At 39.4% G+C, this 18,315-nt stretch overlaps 1 protein-coding gene across 1 annotated transcript; it reads left to right on the top strand.

Annotated features, from left to right (window-relative positions):
- The first annotated feature begins 6,835 nt into the window (after positions 1 to 6,835).
- LOC122556151 (extracellular calcium-sensing receptor-like) lies at positions 6,836 to 15,510 on the top strand. Its single transcript, XM_043702656.2, has 5 exons — positions 6,836 to 7,093; positions 8,241 to 9,077; positions 9,317 to 9,541; positions 14,386 to 14,509; positions 14,597 to 15,510. Exons 1-5 carry the CDS (start codon positions 6,836 to 6,838, stop codon positions 15,508 to 15,510), a joined length of 2,358 nt encoding a protein of 785 aa, XP_043558591.2.
- The last annotated feature ends 2,805 nt before the right edge of the window (positions 15,511 to 18,315 follow it).

The following is an 18,315-nucleotide window of genomic DNA, read 5'->3' as shown; positions in this document are numbered from 1 at the left end:
TGCATGGGTTTCTGGCACTTCTGGGTGCTCTGGTTACCTGCCAGAGTCCAAGGATGAGATGGGTTGACTATGCTAAATTTCCCATAATGTCCAGAGATGTGCAGACTAGGTGGATAAGACATGGTAAATGCAAGGTTATGGGGGAGAAGGTAGGGGAGTGTGTCTGGGTAAGTGGCTGTTTGGAGCATCAGTGTGGATTTGATAGGTTTAATGGCCTGCTTCCACACTTAAGGGATTCTTTAATTCTAAGTCTGATGGAATACCTTGTTAATTGTGGGTGGCACGGTGGCACAGTGGTTAGCACTGCTGCCTCACAGCGCCAGAGACCCAGGTTCAATTCCCGCCTCAGGCGACTGACTGTGTGGAGTTTGCACGTTCTCCCCGTGTCTGCGTGGGTTTCCTCCAGGTGCTCCGGTTTCCTCCCACAGTCATAAAGATGTGCAGGTCAGGTGAATTGGCCATGCTAAATTGCCCGTAACCTTAGGTAAGGGGTAAATGTAGGGGCATGGGTGGGTTGCGCTTCGGCGGGGCGGTGTGGACTTGTTGGGCCGAAGGGCCTGTTTCCACACTGTAAGTAATCTAACCTAATTGCTGGAGGAAGCTATGATGGAAGCAGAATATGCTTTGAACACAATCTTCCATAGATTTTTTTGGATTTATTTATGTAATTATTAACTTCAGGTCAATTATTTCAATACCTCATGAATCATCCATATTCAGTAAAGGTCAGCTTATCAAGCATCATTCTTTATATATTATTTCACTCATCAATCAGCTGTCTCCTAAATGAACTAATTGGATCTCAGTTTCTCACATCTCAAATTTCAAATGTTTATTTATCTATTTGGAACTCATCCTTCCATGTCACTGAAATTGTCCCAGCCTCGAGAATCTGTACCTAAATTCTTGAGGTCAATAACATGGTGTTCCAGAAAGACAGAGAAGTAAAGAATGAAGAAGGGATGGCGATATTGATCAAGGACAATATTACTATGTTGCAGAAAGATAATATTTAAATTTGTCAAGTATAGGTCAGAAATATTAGACATACCAAAGTTTGACTCGATATATTCTATAAGCCACCTTATATTGGGAAGCAGATAAAGGAATTTGCAAGGGATTCATAGAATGCCACAAAAGCTATTTAACAATTACAATGAGTCAATTTAATGACCATAATAGAGTCCGGAGTAGTAATAGTACAAATGGCAGAGCTTCTGTCATGCTTCTGAATCATATTGAGGAGAGTTTTTGGGTCAGTATATTTCTGATCCAACAAGGAAGAACACAGTACTGAATCTGGTTCAGGCAATGATATGGGACAACCTGATCAAGTGTAAATCAGGGAAAATTTATGGGAGGGTGATCATTTTATTATAAGGTTTAGAATAGCAAAAGAGAAAACTAGGAACCACCGAGACTCTAGTTAAGTAATGGGCAGTGACCAATTTCAATTGAGGAAAGTAAATTGGAAATAATGAATGATGGACAAACTGAACAGAGGGTAGTAGTGAGACATTGGCTCACTCATCACAACTAAGAAGGGGTTTGTGAAGGACCAGTGCTCAGCAGTCAGATGCGCATCCAATAGGTAATAGTAAAAAGTGACTGAAAGGAATTATAGGAGAAGTTGCTTCACTCACCACAACTGAGAAGATGATCATAGAAAATTCGGTGCTCAGCAGTGGGATCTTGGGGCATGGCCTTTTTGGAGAGGGGTCTGAACTGAGAACCTTCATCATTGGAAGATTGTAAGATCATTTCTGGATTGTGAGAGTAGCAACTGGAGCAGGTATTGTCTCTGCAGTCTTATCACAAGTCTGAATAATTTGTATCCAACTTCATTCAGAAGTTTCAAGTTGGTGATCCATTTTGGCTTGACCAAACATTCCCAACATCTCAGCTGTCCGCCTTCAGCCATTTTCATTTCCTCCATGGCTGAAAACACTGGACTTTGCAAAATGTATGAGCCTTGGCAACATTCCAGTGATAGAACTGGAGACTTGTGCTCCAGTAATAGTTGCAGCCCTAGCTAAGCTGTTTCCGTGCAGGTACAACCCTGGCATTTACCCAGCAATACGGGAAATTGTCCAGGTATGTCATGTCCAGAAAAAAAGGGCAAATACAACCCAACCAATTATTACCTCATCTGCAGTGCTGACAAAAGGACTCATCAATTCTTTGCTTCCCATGTTCAGCTCTTGGCTTCGCCTAAGCAGATACAAAAGAGCTGAATTCAAGATGTTTAATAAGGATGACTGCCTTTGACATCAAGTTTTTGACCGAAAGTGGCACCACCTAAAGCTAGAGTCAAGGGGAATCGGGGAAACTATCCACTGGTTAGAGTTATACCTCACACAAAGTGATTATGATCAAACATCTTAGCAAAAGACATCATTGCAGGAGTTCCTCAGGGTAGTGCCCTATCCCAACTGCTTCCTCAATGATCTTCCCTTTAACATCAGGTCAGCATTAGAAATGTTTGCTGGTGATTGCACAAAGTTTGGCACCAGAAGCAGTCCATGGTGATATACAACAAGATGTGGCCATCTGTTAGGTTGGAACTAATTCACACCTTTCCTTCGCTGGTGCTGGTCAAAATCCAGGAATCCCCCTCCCCCTCGCCCCAAACAATAGAAACAACAATCTATTTCTAGCAGAGACTCGTGATTTTGTTGTAAAAGCTGTCAGAAACTTCCCATTGTCACCCGATTATATTAATATGTTTTATGGAACTAATTCAGGGGCTAATAACATGTTTGCTTAACATTATGCTATCAGAGGCGGTAGTGAATTTAAAACAGCTACATGAACACTCTCTTTGATGTAATTAACGGGAAAAAGGGAACACCAAACCATGTATGAACAGATTGCTAATGATAACCACCGGAGAAATGGAAAGCGTCCTCATAGTCCAAATAGGTCAAAACTTACACGACATCGGGTTTTAATCCAACTGGTTCATTTGAAAACCCAAGCTTTCGGAACCTCGCTCCTTCTTCAGGTGTTGGGAGCGAGGGTCCGAAAGCTTGGGTTTTCAAATGAACCTGATGGCCAATAACCTGGTGACCTGTGATGTTTGACCTTGTCCAACCCAGTCCAACACCCGCACCTCCGCGTTATAGTCCAATTAGTGATGGACTTGTCAGCGATTATCGCATTCCGGTAACGAAAAAAGCATAGCTATTAGAATGAAATACGTTGATGGCAAGGATAAGGCCATCAGGGTCAGCTAAGAGAAACGGCTTGATGCCATTAAGATGAAAGTTATAATTGAGAAGAGCCTAATGAGCGTGTTTGTCATTTCGGAATCAAAGCAAGACTCATCATTTCTGCAGAAATGTGGGATGCCCAGTTTGAACGTTCACAGATATGATTCAAAACTTGCCTCCTCCCATTTAAAATCCCAATGATTAAAGAAGAATTATTTTATTTACAAATCAGAATGGGGTGCATGATACGTTCAAAACTAAGCGCTGTGCAATCTCAGTGCATGTAGCAATCTGAATCAATTTACCTCCAGTGATTTTACACGCATCTTAAATTATAAAGGAAAATGATACAGATTCTATATTATAGAGTGAAACGTAAACGACGCAGGGCCATTGTTGATGTACTTATTGTCTCATGTTCATATCTCGTTATTCTGCATGCCACGGAATTCGGAAAACAGATGCACTAGTATCCATCATTGTTGATGATAAACGTTATTGCTCCGGGATCAAGTTGGTCTCTTGGATTCAACACGAAGAATATCCACTGAAACACTTCAAGTTGCGCAACACCCAGAAGATTGTGATATTGATGAACAGATAAAAGAGAGCGCAGTGGGATTTCGTGGTAATGACTGTGCAATTAGTGTTGCTTCCTTCCATTTTAAATTATGCATCTGAGCATCGAGGAATATTCGGTGCTTTTCGATACCCATTTGGGACATGTAACTAATTGGTTAACGATTCATGAAGCATTAGGTCACTGTAAGAAAATATTGCATCTGCAACACTATATAGAGACGGTTAGAAATGCAATGATTTGGAATACCGCTGGTCACATTTAATCAAGATGGATGGTCGATTCTTGCTGATATTATTGTCTGTTCTCACCCCTAGTTGGTTGACGAATGAGCCAAAATGCAAACGTTGGGGAAAGCTTGACTTACTCGGATTGTCTAAGGACGCAGACATCGTTCTGGGCGGAGTTTTCAGTGTCCATGTCGATGTAGAAGATCAAGATCTCTCCTTCAGAACCCAACCGAAACCGTTGAAGTGTACACTGTTCGTAAAATCTTGTAGTTTTAGTTTCTGGCGTTTTTGTTTTGTTTACATTTTTAACTGCTACTCTTGGCGAATTCCGAAATAGTTTCTCTATATTGGGCGAAATCACTTTCTAATGATTCACCAGTGGTCTTCCAGTTTACCATACAACTGGAATTTTATGAAGTAAATTAAATTTATATGTTACATCCGTGGGATATTTGCCAACCGCGTTTTTGCATTTATTACTGTGAAACACATTGGAATGAAAACGTTCCAAATTGGCTAATTATTTTTGCCACTAATTGGCGTGAATTTAATGTATGTTGGGGGCAGCTTAACAGTTTCATAACTTAAGGAAATATCTTATATTTGAATGCAGATCTGCGAGAAAACGTCGATAGCAGTCTGTACCGTGGTGCTAACTGTCTAAATTGTTAGATTTGATTCTAATCGCTCTTAATACATTTTTTTGTTCGATTTACCATTGTGGATCTCCGTGAAGTTAGGGCTCAGTGAATACATTCTCAGTACTCACTATCTACGCTTACACCAAAGAAATAGGTAGGGGAAGGAGATTATCTGACAGATATCACCGTCCGGTTCATATCAACTGCAGATGTGATTTCGAATAACAGTGCTGGTGTAGTGTATCTTGAGATTAAAAAAAATGATGTTTTCATGAAGCAAGTTTATTGACATTTTTCGCGGAAAATTTGCAATTTTATTTATGAAAACTTGTTGGTATTACTAGTGATATTCTAAACCTGCTCTTTTTGAACGTGTTTATCATTTCTCCAGTAACAATGAAAAGATTCTTCCTGAAATGCGCGTTTCTAAGCAGGCAGCTGATGTAGATCTAACGTAGTGATCCATCTCCATAAATTATTCTCCTTTGCAGGCATTTAATAAATTATTCTCCTTTGCAGGCATTTAAACTGAACTAGTCTGACCAGCTCTAATGAAAAGTTTTACTCTCTCTATACTTAATTATTCCAAAATATTCCTGGCTTCCTATCTTCCATTCTTCGTACGCACACACTAGTCTCAAACCCTGCTGCCAATATCTTAACTTGCATCAAGCTTCATCTCATCTACCTTCCTGCTCTTCCTCACCCCTGTTTTGCTTTCTGCTGTGCCAGCACGTGTCACGAGTCTTGATCAAGGACTTGTTGACATAAGTCAAAAGATACTCAGGTGCAAGGCGGCCCTGGTGAACGTGCCGTCTTTTGAACCAGACGAACCACAGGCCCCTCAGATAGATGCAAACATTGCACAGTTTAAGAGAAAACCATGGGTGTTAATTTCGGTGCCTTTGTCAATATTTATCCCTCAACCATCATTAGAAAAAAATGAAGAATTATTTTGATTTAATTGCAATGTAGTTTATTTAAAATTGGTCAGCGAATGTTAGCTCACGGGGCGGCACGGTGATTCAGTGGTTAGCAATGCTGCCTCATCGCACCAGGGACCCAAGTTCGATTCTAATCTCGGGCGAATGTCTGTGTGGAGTTTGCACGTTTTCCCCGTGTCTGTATGGGTTTCCTCTGGATGCTCCGGTTTCCGCCCACAATCCAAAGATATGCAGGTTATGTGAATTCGCCGTGCTAAATTGCCCATAGTGGTCAGGGTGGTGGCTAGGTGCATTAGTCAGGGGTAAATGTAGTGGAATGTGTCCGGGTGGGTTACTCTTCGAAGGGTCGGTGTGGACTTGTTGGGCCGAAGGGCCTGTTTCCACACTGTAGGGATTCTATGATTAGCCGCTGTGATTCCCACATTACGGTCACAACGCTTTAAACGCACCTCTTTGGCTGTAAAGCACTTTGCAAAGTTTAGGAGTTGTGGCAGGTGCTACATGAAAGCAAATATTTCTTTGAAAATTCCCACCCTCGTTTCAACTCAATCCATAACCTCTCCCTGTCTGCAACTGAGACATCATCATATGCAGAAAATTAACCACTGATAAGTCCGAATGCAAATTTTACAGCGTTGGAATTTGAGTACTCGGCAAAAATCATAATTTTCAATGAACGAAACTTTAAGATATCCACGTACAATAATTTAACGTATGCACGTCCCTCGAATAATTATGATGATTTGACGAAAATGGATATCATTAATATTCCTCTCTTGGCTAAAATGCCTCAGCAACAAACCCCCAATTGATTAAGCTGCTTCAAATTGCCACCTATGCACTTTATTTCTGTTAATAAAAATGTTGTTGAAAATATACTAACCAACACAAACTTAAGACAAGATAAACTGACATTGACATTAATCATGCTTGCCTATTAAACCAAATTAACTTGTTGAATTTATTGTTTTAAGTCATGAGGCTCGTGGATATTGTTTTACTGCATTTTAACTAAATAAGAACGCAACTCGAACAAAAGACATTATTTTCTGCCGCATTCTTTTTTTCGGGGGTTAGCTTCCTAAGAATTGTTTTGATTTTCTAAAATTTATCATTGCTGTGCCTGTCGTATCAATGAAACTAAAAAAACATAAATTCCTCTTTTTCATTTGTGTACAAATGTGCTTTCTGCAGCTTTCGATTTAGACTTTTTCGTTTTGCAATAACGATGATATTTGCAATAGAAGAAATCAACAAGAATCCAAATCTGCTTCCAAATGTTACTTTGGGTTACTGGATTTATGATTCTTGTGGCATGCCCACTGTGTCACTGAAAGGAGCCTTTGAGTTTTTGAACAGTCTTGAAACGGCATCTTCAGAATCTGTCTGTCAACGCTCCCCCGTGATTCCTGCTATTGTCGGTGATTCTGGATCATCACAAACAATGGCAATCGCGTCTTTAATCGCCCCTTTTCGCATCCCTTTGGTAAGTTTTTTCATAGAATATTATAACAGCTTGTAAGCGATAATGGGGAAAAAAGAACAAGTCGTCTTTCATTCAGTTTTCAGTGTTAGTCCCTCACAAGAACTGCTTTAACTGATGCCCTTTCTTCACTTACAGCATTATCATGAGCCTGGCTAAAATAGCAAACTTTCTCTTGCTCTTTGACCAGCCTCCCAGGATTACACATACTGTTGCTCAGTTAAAGTAGTGTTAACTAATTGGATAACCATAGACACGAATTATATCAGCATTTGGTGTAATTATCATGGTGCACAATGAGTAGAAAAGCAAGTAGGCACTTGAAGTGCAAACTAAAAATTACTTAGTCAGTGCAGGCAAAATGGGCCGAATGTTCCCCATTTACAATAACAATTATGTGGTTCTGTGAATGAAGTATCATTAATTATAAAAGAGGATGTAATTTAGATAAATCTTAACGCCTCTATATAAAACTGTTCATGACATTTAAATAATATGGAATGAACACAGACAAGATAAAATACCCCACTACTTTAACCAGATCACATGTTTAATTATGTACTTTAAGCGTGTAATCAACACGAATATGGGGAACGACGGCATGAATTAATTGCCTTTGATTCTGTTCACAATTGTGATAAACATGAAACGATGCATGAAATTCGAAATGATAAAGTTGTGTTTACTACGTTTGTCTGAATACTTAAAATGTAAATATCCGTAGGTAAACGCCATACTCGTTTAAAGTGTAAATCACACAACACCAGGTTTAATTGGAGGCACACTAGCTTTCGGAGCGATGCTCCTTCATCAGGTGATAGTAGAGCAAGCTAGTGTGCTTCCAATTAAACCCGTTGGACTATAACCTGGTGTTGTGTGATTTTTAACTTTGTACACCCCAGTCCAACGCCGGCATCTCCAAATCACGTTTAAAGTATATTATGCTGAGAGGGCTGAGTTTTATAATTAATAACAAAACTTTTTTTCAATGAACCACTTGCATTAATTGCCCATGGATGCAGCCTGATCGAGCCATTTTGACTGTCTTAGGAAGAAAACATCTAAAATTTCCTACCTCTTTCGCAGTTCTTAGTTGGACATTATAGCCAAAAAACTATATTACTTACTTATTGTATTATTTTGCCTGCAGGTTAGTTATGTCGCTTCATGTGCATGTCTGAGCAACAGATATGAATATCCGTCATTCTTCAGAACAATTCCGAGTGATTATTTTCAGGTGAGAGCCATAGCTCAACTCATAAAACATTTTGGATGGACCTGGATTGGGACAATCAGAAGTGATGATGACTATGGGAACTTTGGGATACAAGCTTTTACAGAGGCAGTGCGAGAGTTGGGTATTTGTATCGCCTTCTCTGAATCATTTCACATCACATATCCAAGGTACAAATTACTTAAAACTTTAGACATCATCAAGCAATCCTCCACAAAAGTTATATTAGCCTTCCTTGCGCAAGCCGATATGAGCATCTTACTGCAGGAAGTTGTAAGGCAGAATTTAACTGGCATACAATGGGTAGGAAGCGAGGCCTGGGTCACCACTACCGTACTGCCTCCTGAAGAAAGTAGACAATTCCTCGTTGGCACAATTGGAATTGCGATTCGAAAAGTACGTGTGCCGGGACTGAAGGAATTTTTAATGCAGTCTCACCCATCTGCATATCCAGGAAACCGTTTAATTGAAGAGTTTTGGGAAAGAGCGTTCAGCTGCAATTTGAAGAACGCGGAAAACACATTTAATGACTTAAAACCAGATTCGTGGCCCAAGAATTGCACCGGGAAGGAAAATCTGTATACTACACGTAATGATTTTACAGATGTGTCTGAGTACAGAGTAACTTATAATGTGTACAAATCAACCTATGCTATAGCTCACGCTCTACATGACATGCTCTCGTGTGAACATGGCAAAGGACCATTTATTAATAACAGTTGTGCAAATATTTCAAACTTTCAACCGTGGCAGGTAAGTACTTTTCATCATCTTTGCTGCATGAAAATAAGCTGATTAAATAATTGATGCTATTCATGATGATTACATCCATTAGGAAAGATGTATTTCGGTATCTGAAGGACTATATGAAACTCTTGCATTTATAAAACTCCCTTGACCAACTCTTGGCCAGACCAGAGGGAGCATCATCCTGTTCATAAAACATTGAACATTATATTGTTTCTCTCTGTATTATGCTTCTTTTGATATAGCTTCTTCATTACATGAAAAGAGTAAACTTCAGGACAAAGATTGGTGAAAAATTATATTTTGATAGTAATGGTGACCCAGTGGCAACATATGACATTGTAAACTGGCAGGCGACCGACTTTGGTGCTGATATTATAACTGTTGGATATTATGATGGAGCTGCTCCCTCAGACGAAAACTTTATACTATCTGAAAAGGCAATTGTATGGAGTGGTGGCCAGGCTACGGTAAGAAGTCTCACAACATTACAGTATTGCAACTATTAGCAGTTTTTAACTCATCAGAGCCTATTCATAGACAAATAGAACATCACAACCAACAGTAATTAAAATATTATAAATCTACCCAGATCTGTAATTGATTTCAGACCAGGTTGTAAGAGTTTTGCGGCTATCAGATGGGTTCATCAGTAGAATAAACAGATTCTGTTGTTGTTTCAGCAAGTGATAACGTGAACCTATTGTAGTGAATGAGAACTATTCACAGCATCCAACCCAATATCACTTGATATTTGGTTGCTCAAGAGCCTTGTCCAACCTCTGCAAAATACGTGATCCAACCATTACACTCAGCAGTGCAGCTCTATTCAGAAATTTCCAGTGTACGTCTATTTGCTTTTCCATCTATTTCATTCATAAAATCAGGAAGTATGGGATACAGGGAGATTTGGCTATCTGGATTCAGAATTGGCTGGCTGACAGAAGGCAGAGAATGGTTGTAGATGGAAAATATTTTGCCTGGAGGACAGTGTTGATTGGGGTCTCGCAGGGCTCAGTTCTTGGGCCTCTGCTCTTTGTAGTTTTTATAAATGACTTGGATGAGGAGGTTGAGGAGTGGGTTAGTAAATTTGCAGATGACACAAAGGTTGGAGGTTTCATCGATAGTATAGAGAGCTACTGCAAGCTGCAGCGCGACATAGACAGAATGCAGAGCTGGGCTGAGAAATGGCAGATGGAGTTCAACCTGGATAAGTGTGAAGTGATGCGTTTTGGAAGGTCGAACTTGAATGCTGAATATAGGATTAAAGACAGGAGTGGAGGAACGAGGGATCTAGGTGTGCATGTACATTGATCCCTCAAAGTTGCCACCCAAGTGGATAGGGTTGTTAAGAAAGCATATGGTGTTTTGGCTTTCATTAACAGGGGTATCGAGTTTAAGAGCCATGAGGTTTTGCTGCAGCTCTACAAGTCCCTGGTGAGACCACACTTGGAATATTGTGTCCATTTCTGGTCACCCTACTATAGGAGAGATACAGAGGCTTTGGAGAGGGTGCAAAGAAGGTTTACCAGGCTGCTGCCTGGACTGGAGGGCTTGCCGTATGAAGAAAGGTTGAATAAGCTCGGACATTTCTCTCAAGAGAGAAGGAGGAAGAATTGAGACCTGATCGAGGTGTACAAAATGATGAGAGGAATAGATAGAGTCAAGAGCCAGAGTCTTTTCCCCAGGGCAGGATTGACTGGTATGAGAAGTCATAGTTTGAAGATATTAGGAGGAAGGTATAAAGGAGACATCAGCGGTGGGTTCTTTACACAGAGAGTTGTGAATGCATGGAATGTGTTGCTAGCTGAGGTGGTGGAAGAGAAGTCATTGGGGACATGTAAGCGACTGCTGGGCATGCACATGGATAGCAGTGAGTTGAGAGGTGTGCAGGTTGAGTTACTATATTTTACATTAGGATTAAGTCTCGGCACAACATCATGGTCCTGAGGGCCTGTTCTGTGCTGTACTTTTCTATGTTCTATGTTCTATCTTTTTATCTGTTCTCTTAATTTCTCAGCCTTTGGCATTGCGTCACATTTTGTCTGATTTTACTTCCACGGAACTCCTTTGAGATATGTTGTAGGTCTGTAATAAATATTGTTCTTGTACGTTGGTTGAACATATATATAGGCATTAGCTTCAAGCCCATCATCACAACCTTATGTCCAAACAGTTATAGCTTTGGAGCCAGCTGTCAAATAGAGACTAAATTGGGAATGCAAGAACAGCATTTCTGTGTTTGTCTGCATTTACTATCTGGACACCTTTCCTCAGGTTTTCATATAACCCTGTAATCAGATTGATGCAGGAATAATGTCATTAAAAAGAGATGCTCAGTAATATTTAAAATTTCTGAATATACTCATAACAATTCAAGCATTTGGAATCCAATGCCAAAGGGAATCCTAAAGTGTTACAGATATTTGAATAATAACACATCTGGTTACCACATGCTGCTAATCTGTAAGTGCATTTTTGAAGATTGTTCGCAGTTAGATAAACTAAAAAGGGAAAACTGACATTTATTTAATGTTTTCGCAACCTTAGGCCCAGTCAGAACTCTATTACAACAAAATACTTTAAAATGTAGTCACACACAAAGTACCACAAACAACAATATGATAATGACCTAGATTTTGTGGTTAGTGACAAATTCTCGAGCTGGCTCTGTGGAGTGGATTTTCTTTTCAGCTGCTGTTATTTTGAACCTGGTGCCAAGTAAAGGGGTTATTGAGGAGTCAAGGAATATGTTAACAAACAGAGAAAGCAAACCAAGAAGTAAAATGCAAAGTGATGTGCACTTTTAATTACAATTTTCTCAAGAGTGAAGTGATTGAGATGTACACATGGACTTGTCATTCACTATTTATAATGTTTCAGTATCACAATGGAGGGACTTGACATTGATGATTTCCTCTTCTTTATAGAGTTAAAGCCAATAAGGAAACTTAAAATCACAACAGTGAATTAGGAAGAATATTGTGAGTTTTGAAAAAGGGTCATCTTATGTAATGAGAACAATAGGGCTGTTTTGAAATAGTAATAGACATCTGATTGTTTAAATAACTCTTCCTGGTAGTGAGATTGTGAATTAAAAATATTTTAAAATTCAATCTTACCTGAATAAGTGAATCTGATAAATAATTATATAAAAGTATGTGGGAATTTTGAAAGCATTGCTTTGAAATAGCCTGGATTATGAAGAAATTACATTATTAAAATAGAGAAATAAAGTATGAAGGGATCCTGGAATTAAGAAGATAAACATATTCCATGGATAGCATAATTGAAGTATAACTTAGTGAACATAATGTTACATTGTAATTTGTTTATTTCATAACTGCATTCAGTGTGGCTGGGTCAAAATCCAGAAGATCCCTTTTTTATTGCATTGCTGCAGCAGGTCAAGAAGGCAGCTCACTGGCACATTCTGAAGGGCAGCAAGGAATGGGCAATAAACGCAATAGCTGTATCCTGTGAATGAATGATTTAACAAAGTTATTTGTTGATAAATCTACTCATGAATATTCTTGTTTTCATACTTTTATACACCAATGGCTATCATTCCCTTGTCCAGTATCACTTACAATCTCACCCTATTCTAATCCTATTTCCATCTGTGTCTTCCTTTGTAATAAAAACACCCGGTCAAGTCTTTGTAATGGAACTTACAGGCTTTTATCTATTAATTCCCAACTCATCCATTTGCTACTATACATTTGTCACTATTACTTTCCTTAATCATAATATAGGAGAAAGTGAGGTCTGCAGATGCTGGAGATCAGAGCTGGAAATGTGTTGCTGGAAAAGCGCAGCAGGTCAGGCAGCATCCAGGTTACAGGAGAATCGACATTTCGGGCATAAGCCCTTCTTCAGGAATGAGGAAAGTTTGTCCAGCAGGCTAAGATAAAAGGTGGGGAGGAGGGACTTGGGGGAGGGGCATTGGAAATGTGATAGGTGGAAAGAGGTCAAGGTGAGGGTGATAGGTCAGACTGGGGTGGGGGCGGAGAGGTCGGGAAGAAGATTGCAGGTTAGGAAGGCGGTGCTGAATTTGATGGATTTGACTGAGACAGGGTGGGGGAGGGGAAATGAGGAAACTGGTGAAATCCGAGTTCATCCCTTGTGGTTGGAGGGTTCCTAGGCGGAAGATGAGGGGTTCTTCCTCCAACCATCGTTTTGTTGTGGTCTGACGATGGAGGAGTCCAAAGACCTGCATATCCTTGGTGGAGTGGGAGGGGGAATTGAAATGTTGAGCCACAGGGTGGTTGGGTTGGTTGGTCCGGGTGTCCCAGAGGTGTTCTCTGAAACGCTTCACAAGTAGCCAGCCTGTCTCCCCAATATAGAGGAGGCCACATCGGGTGCAGAGGATGCAATAGATGATGTGTGTGGAGGTGCAGGTGAATCTGTGGCGGGTATGGAAGTTTCCTTTGGGGCCTTGGAGGGAGGTGAAATCATAATATACTCCAGACCCACAACAACATGCTTGACTCTTAACTGCCCTCTCAGATGGGCAATAAATTCTCTTTGATGCATGTTCCAGTTAAATGTATATGCTAATTCCACTGATTCCAAATGTATGGCCTTGAATCAATCCCCATAAATATACTAATTTCATAATTAGGTATTATGGCAGAAACAAATGTTCATTTAAGTACAGTATTCAACAACAGAGAAGAATGTAATGCATCAAACACACTGTTGCCCCATCCTTTTACAGCCAAATCCAATAAACTGCTTTAGGATCATTCTGAAGATCAAAGTGCAGGTAATTTTCTTTCCTCCATCACACTTGAAACTGCAGAGCTGAAGAATTGTTTCCTTAAAAGTTTGTGATCTGTCATCTGGGTGCCTCTGCTACTTCAGCTGTCTTTCCATTTGACCTCAAATATTCTGAACTTTCCACTCTACCTTTAACCAAATACAATTTGGACTAGTTTTTCTGTCGTGTTTTCCATAAGATTATTCTCATGCTCCCATTACCGATAGACAAAATTATTAGCAATTTAGTGACAATCATTGTAAATTATTTTGCAAATGATCCTTTTTCTTGTGTACTTTATGTCCATCATTGGAAACTGCAATTGTTTCCTTTTTCAAATAAAAGTGCAAATCCAGTCATGAGCCTTGTTATTTTGAACTATCACTGCACCTCCAACCTCTTTGTAAAGTCCTTGAACAATTTGGCAAATCTTTCCAATAAATGTAATGACCAACATCTCTTGAAACGTACACCACTGAAATCCTTTAAAAACACTGCCAATTGTAAATTCTGATATCACTGAAACTTTGAATTTTTACTTTTCATTATTAGGTTCCAAAGGCAATTTGCTCCGAAAGTTGCATTCCAGGAACAAGGAAAGCAGCAAGGATAGGGCAACCCAAATGTTGCTTCGATTGTGTACAATGTTCACAGGGAGAAATGAGTAACACTACCGGTAAGATGTGTCTCAGATATCTTTATTTATTTGATAAGGTTTAATTTTAAATTTCAACTGTTTAAATGTCCATGCCTTTCCATTTAGATTCAACGGAATGTATCCCATGTCCAACAGAATATAAGTCCAATCAACAGCGAGACCAGTGTGTACCGAAGGAGATAGAATTTTTATCCTTTTATGAGATCATGGGGATTATTCTGGTGGCATTTGCATTATTTGGATGCTGCATCACTTTAATCGTATTTTTAACATTTTACACTCACAGGCACACTCCAATTGTAAAAGCTAACAACTCAGAATTAAGCTTTCTTCTGATTGTTACATTACTGCTTTGTTTTCTATGTTCCATTACATTTATTGGTGAACCCTCAGCCTGGTCTTGCATGTTACGTCACACAGCATTTGGAATTGCATTTGTTCTTTGTGTGTCTTGCATTTTGTGTAAAACACTTATTGTTGTCCTGGCATTTAAAGCGACCCTTCCCAACAACAACCTCATGAAGTGGTTTGGACCAATGCAGCAGCGACTGACTATTTTCATTCTGACTTTGTTACAATGCTTAATATGCACAATCTGGCTCGCCACCTCACCGCCTTATCCTTTGAAAAACAGCAATTATTTTAATGAGGTCATTGTTTTTGAATGCAATGTAGGATCTTCAGTCGCCTTTTATTGTGTGCTGGGTTATATTGGATTTCTGTCTTGTGTGTGCTTTGTAGCCGCCTTTCTAGCTCGACATCTACCTGACAATTTCAATGAAGCTAAACACATCACTTTCAGCATGTTGATCTTCTGTGCTGTTTGGATCACGTTCATTCCAGCTTATATAAGTTCTCCTGGGAAGTACACAGTAGCTGTAGAAGTGTTTGCTATTTTAGCATCGAGCTTCGCCTTGCTGGTCTGTATTTTCGCTCCTAAATGTTATATTATTCTGTTGGAAAGAGAAAAGAACACCAGAAAACATTTAATGGGCAAAGCATCTTCTAAAAGGCTTTGAGAATTTGGAAAGCTGCATTCAGATTGATTAGATTTGTGAGTGTGGAAACAGGCCCTTCGGCCCAACAAATCCACACCGACCGCCGAAGCGCAACACACCCAGACCCATTCTCCTACATTTACACCTTCAGCTAACACTACGGGCAATTTAGCATGGCCAATTCATCTAACCTGCACGTTTTTGGACTGTGGGAGGAAACCCACGCAGATAAAGTGCAAACTCCACACAGTCAGTCGCCTGAGGCGGAAAATAAACCCGGGTCTCTGGCGCTGAGGCAGCAGTGCTAACCACTGAGCCACAGTGCCGCTTACCCTTTTGCTATTAACATATAGAAGCAATTCAAATTTGGTAAATTTGTGAATGCTTATTGAGTTCCGCTGACGTTTTCTCTTTGCCATGCGTTTTGCTTTCATTTCTGATGATCATAAGTATTGGAATGTAAATAGACTGCTGAATTCATAAGCCTGCTTGACCATTCATTCAGTTAATGGCTGATTTGATTACTTCATTTTCCTGGCCAGTCCTGAGAATTTTTCAACTCTTTGTTTAGTAATAATCCATCTATGTCTATCTTTAATGTATTCAAAGACTCTGCTATGGCAGTCTTTTAAGGAAGAGAGTTTCAAACGCTCATGAATGTTGAGAGAAGAAAGATTCTTCTCATTATTTATAAATGAGTAACCCCTTATTTTTAAACAGTGATCCCTAATTCTAGGTTCCTCCACCACATCCCGTCAAGATCCACCAGGACCTGAACTTTATCAATTAAGCCATTTCTTATTTTTAAATTACAGCCTGTTCAAACTTTTCTTGGAAGGAAATGTGCCCATGCCAAGTATTGAGCAAACCTTACCTGAACTTCCAATATATTTATGCCATTTCTTTAATGAGGAGACTAATACTGTACATGTAATTCAGATGTGGTCTCATCAATGCCCTGTATAACTGCAGCATAACTTCCGTACTTTTGTTTCCATCTCCCTCTCAAGAAATGGCAATATTCTTTTAATTTTCCTGCTTACTTGTTGCACCTGTGTGTTAACCTTCTCTGATTCATGAACTAGGACACCAGATTTCTCTGCATCTCAGGGCTCTGCAATTGCTCACTTTTCAGATAACATCCTTCATTTTTACTCTTTCTGCCAAAATGGACAACTCACTATATTCCACATTATATTCCACTTAATTTTCCTTTGTTCAGACATTGAAATGGGTCAGTTGCTAATTAACTTACATGATTGCACTAAGACTTATATGGATGGTACTAGATTTTTTTTAATTAATTCATGGGATGAAGGTATCATTGGCTAAGCCAATATCATTGCTGTGGGTCTGGAGTCACATGTCAGCCTGACCAGGTAAGAATGGCAGTTTCCTTCACTAAAGGATGTTGTTTTATCCTCACAATAAACAACATTTTCATGGCTATTGTTAGAATGTTAATTCCAGATTTTTAAAATTGCATTCATTATCCACCACATGCTGTAGCAGGATTTGAACCCCAGCCCCCAGAACATTAACATGGTTTCTAGATTTAACAATCTTCCAATAACGCCACAAGGCCATAGCCTCGTACATGCCATTCTGACAGACCTAGTGTAGTTGTACACAAAATAAAATGCTTGGAAATCAAATAATCAACACCTCAGTTCCTAAAATTTATAATATTTATTTTATTATAACACTTTATATTGAAGGTCTTGCAAGATACGGATAATGAGTTACAGACAACACCATAATGTTAAATGGAATTGGATAAGTTTGTTAGAAAGGAAGACTATAATGGAAAACTGGAAATGAACACATATATAATGATAAATATGATCATGTGTACACCACCTGCTGAAAACAAAATAACTCTAAACAAACATCATGTAAACAATTTTTTTTTGTTCTGATGTAAATTACGTTAACTTATGGAGAGTAGTCTGCAACTGCAGTAATTCTGAAGTCTAGGTGTATTTCATAAGGCAATAACAACCATTCAGCTTTTAAAATCATCTTGAGGACAAGATGTTTCCCTTAGTTCTACTCTCGTATGTTGTATGATTTTTAACTTTGTCAACTTCAGGATGTAAGCATTGTTAGCAAGGCTAACATATTTTGTTCATCCATAAGCAACCGAGTATTTGAAAGACTGGATAGATTTGATTGACTAGAGCCAAAGTTTGATAGGAAAAGCTGCAGATTAACAATGGGCTACTTGTAAATGAGAGATAGTTCAGAAAGAGTCGAGGTATATTCACTGAAAAAGAAGATACAGAACAAACAAGTTTAGAGCTTCCGAGGATTGGGAACAATTTATGTACCAGCAAAAGGAGACAATAGAGAAAATACAGTCTGAGGGTCAGCTCGCAGGGAACATTAAAATTATAGTAAAAGCGATAGGTATGTGAAGAAACAAAGATTAGTAACAGCAATATAGCTCCTCCTAGTCAGAAACAATTGAATTTTTTCAAAGTTTGTGCGAAGATTTGTAGCTCGGGTACTCGTTGTTGTGGTTCTGTTCGCCGAGCTGGAAGTTTTTGTTGCAAACGTTTCGTTCCCCTGGCTAGGCGACATCATCAGTGCTTGGGAGCCTCCTGCGAAGCGCTTCTTTGATGTTTCCTCTGGTGTCTATAGTGGTCTGTCCCTGCCGCTTCCGGTTGTCAGTTTCAGCTGTCCACTGTAGTGGTTGGTATATTGGATCCAGGTCGATGTGTTTGTTGATGGAGTTTGTGGATGAATGCCATGCCTCTAGGAATTCCTTGGCTGTTCTCTGTCTGGCTTGCCCTATGATAGTAGTGTTGTCCCAGTCGAATTCAT

The sequence above is a fragment of the Chiloscyllium plagiosum genome, unplaced genomic scaffold (genome assembly GCF_037043375.1).
Source record: "Chiloscyllium plagiosum isolate Xiang-an unplaced genomic scaffold, Cpla_swu_hap1 HiC_scaffold_13, whole genome shotgun sequence".
NCBI classification, from domain to species: domain Eukaryota; kingdom Metazoa; phylum Chordata; class Chondrichthyes; order Orectolobiformes; family Hemiscylliidae; genus Chiloscyllium; species Chiloscyllium plagiosum.
The sequence above is the reverse complement of the archived record's forward strand: the minus strand, read 5'-3'. Positions and strand labels throughout refer to the sequence as shown.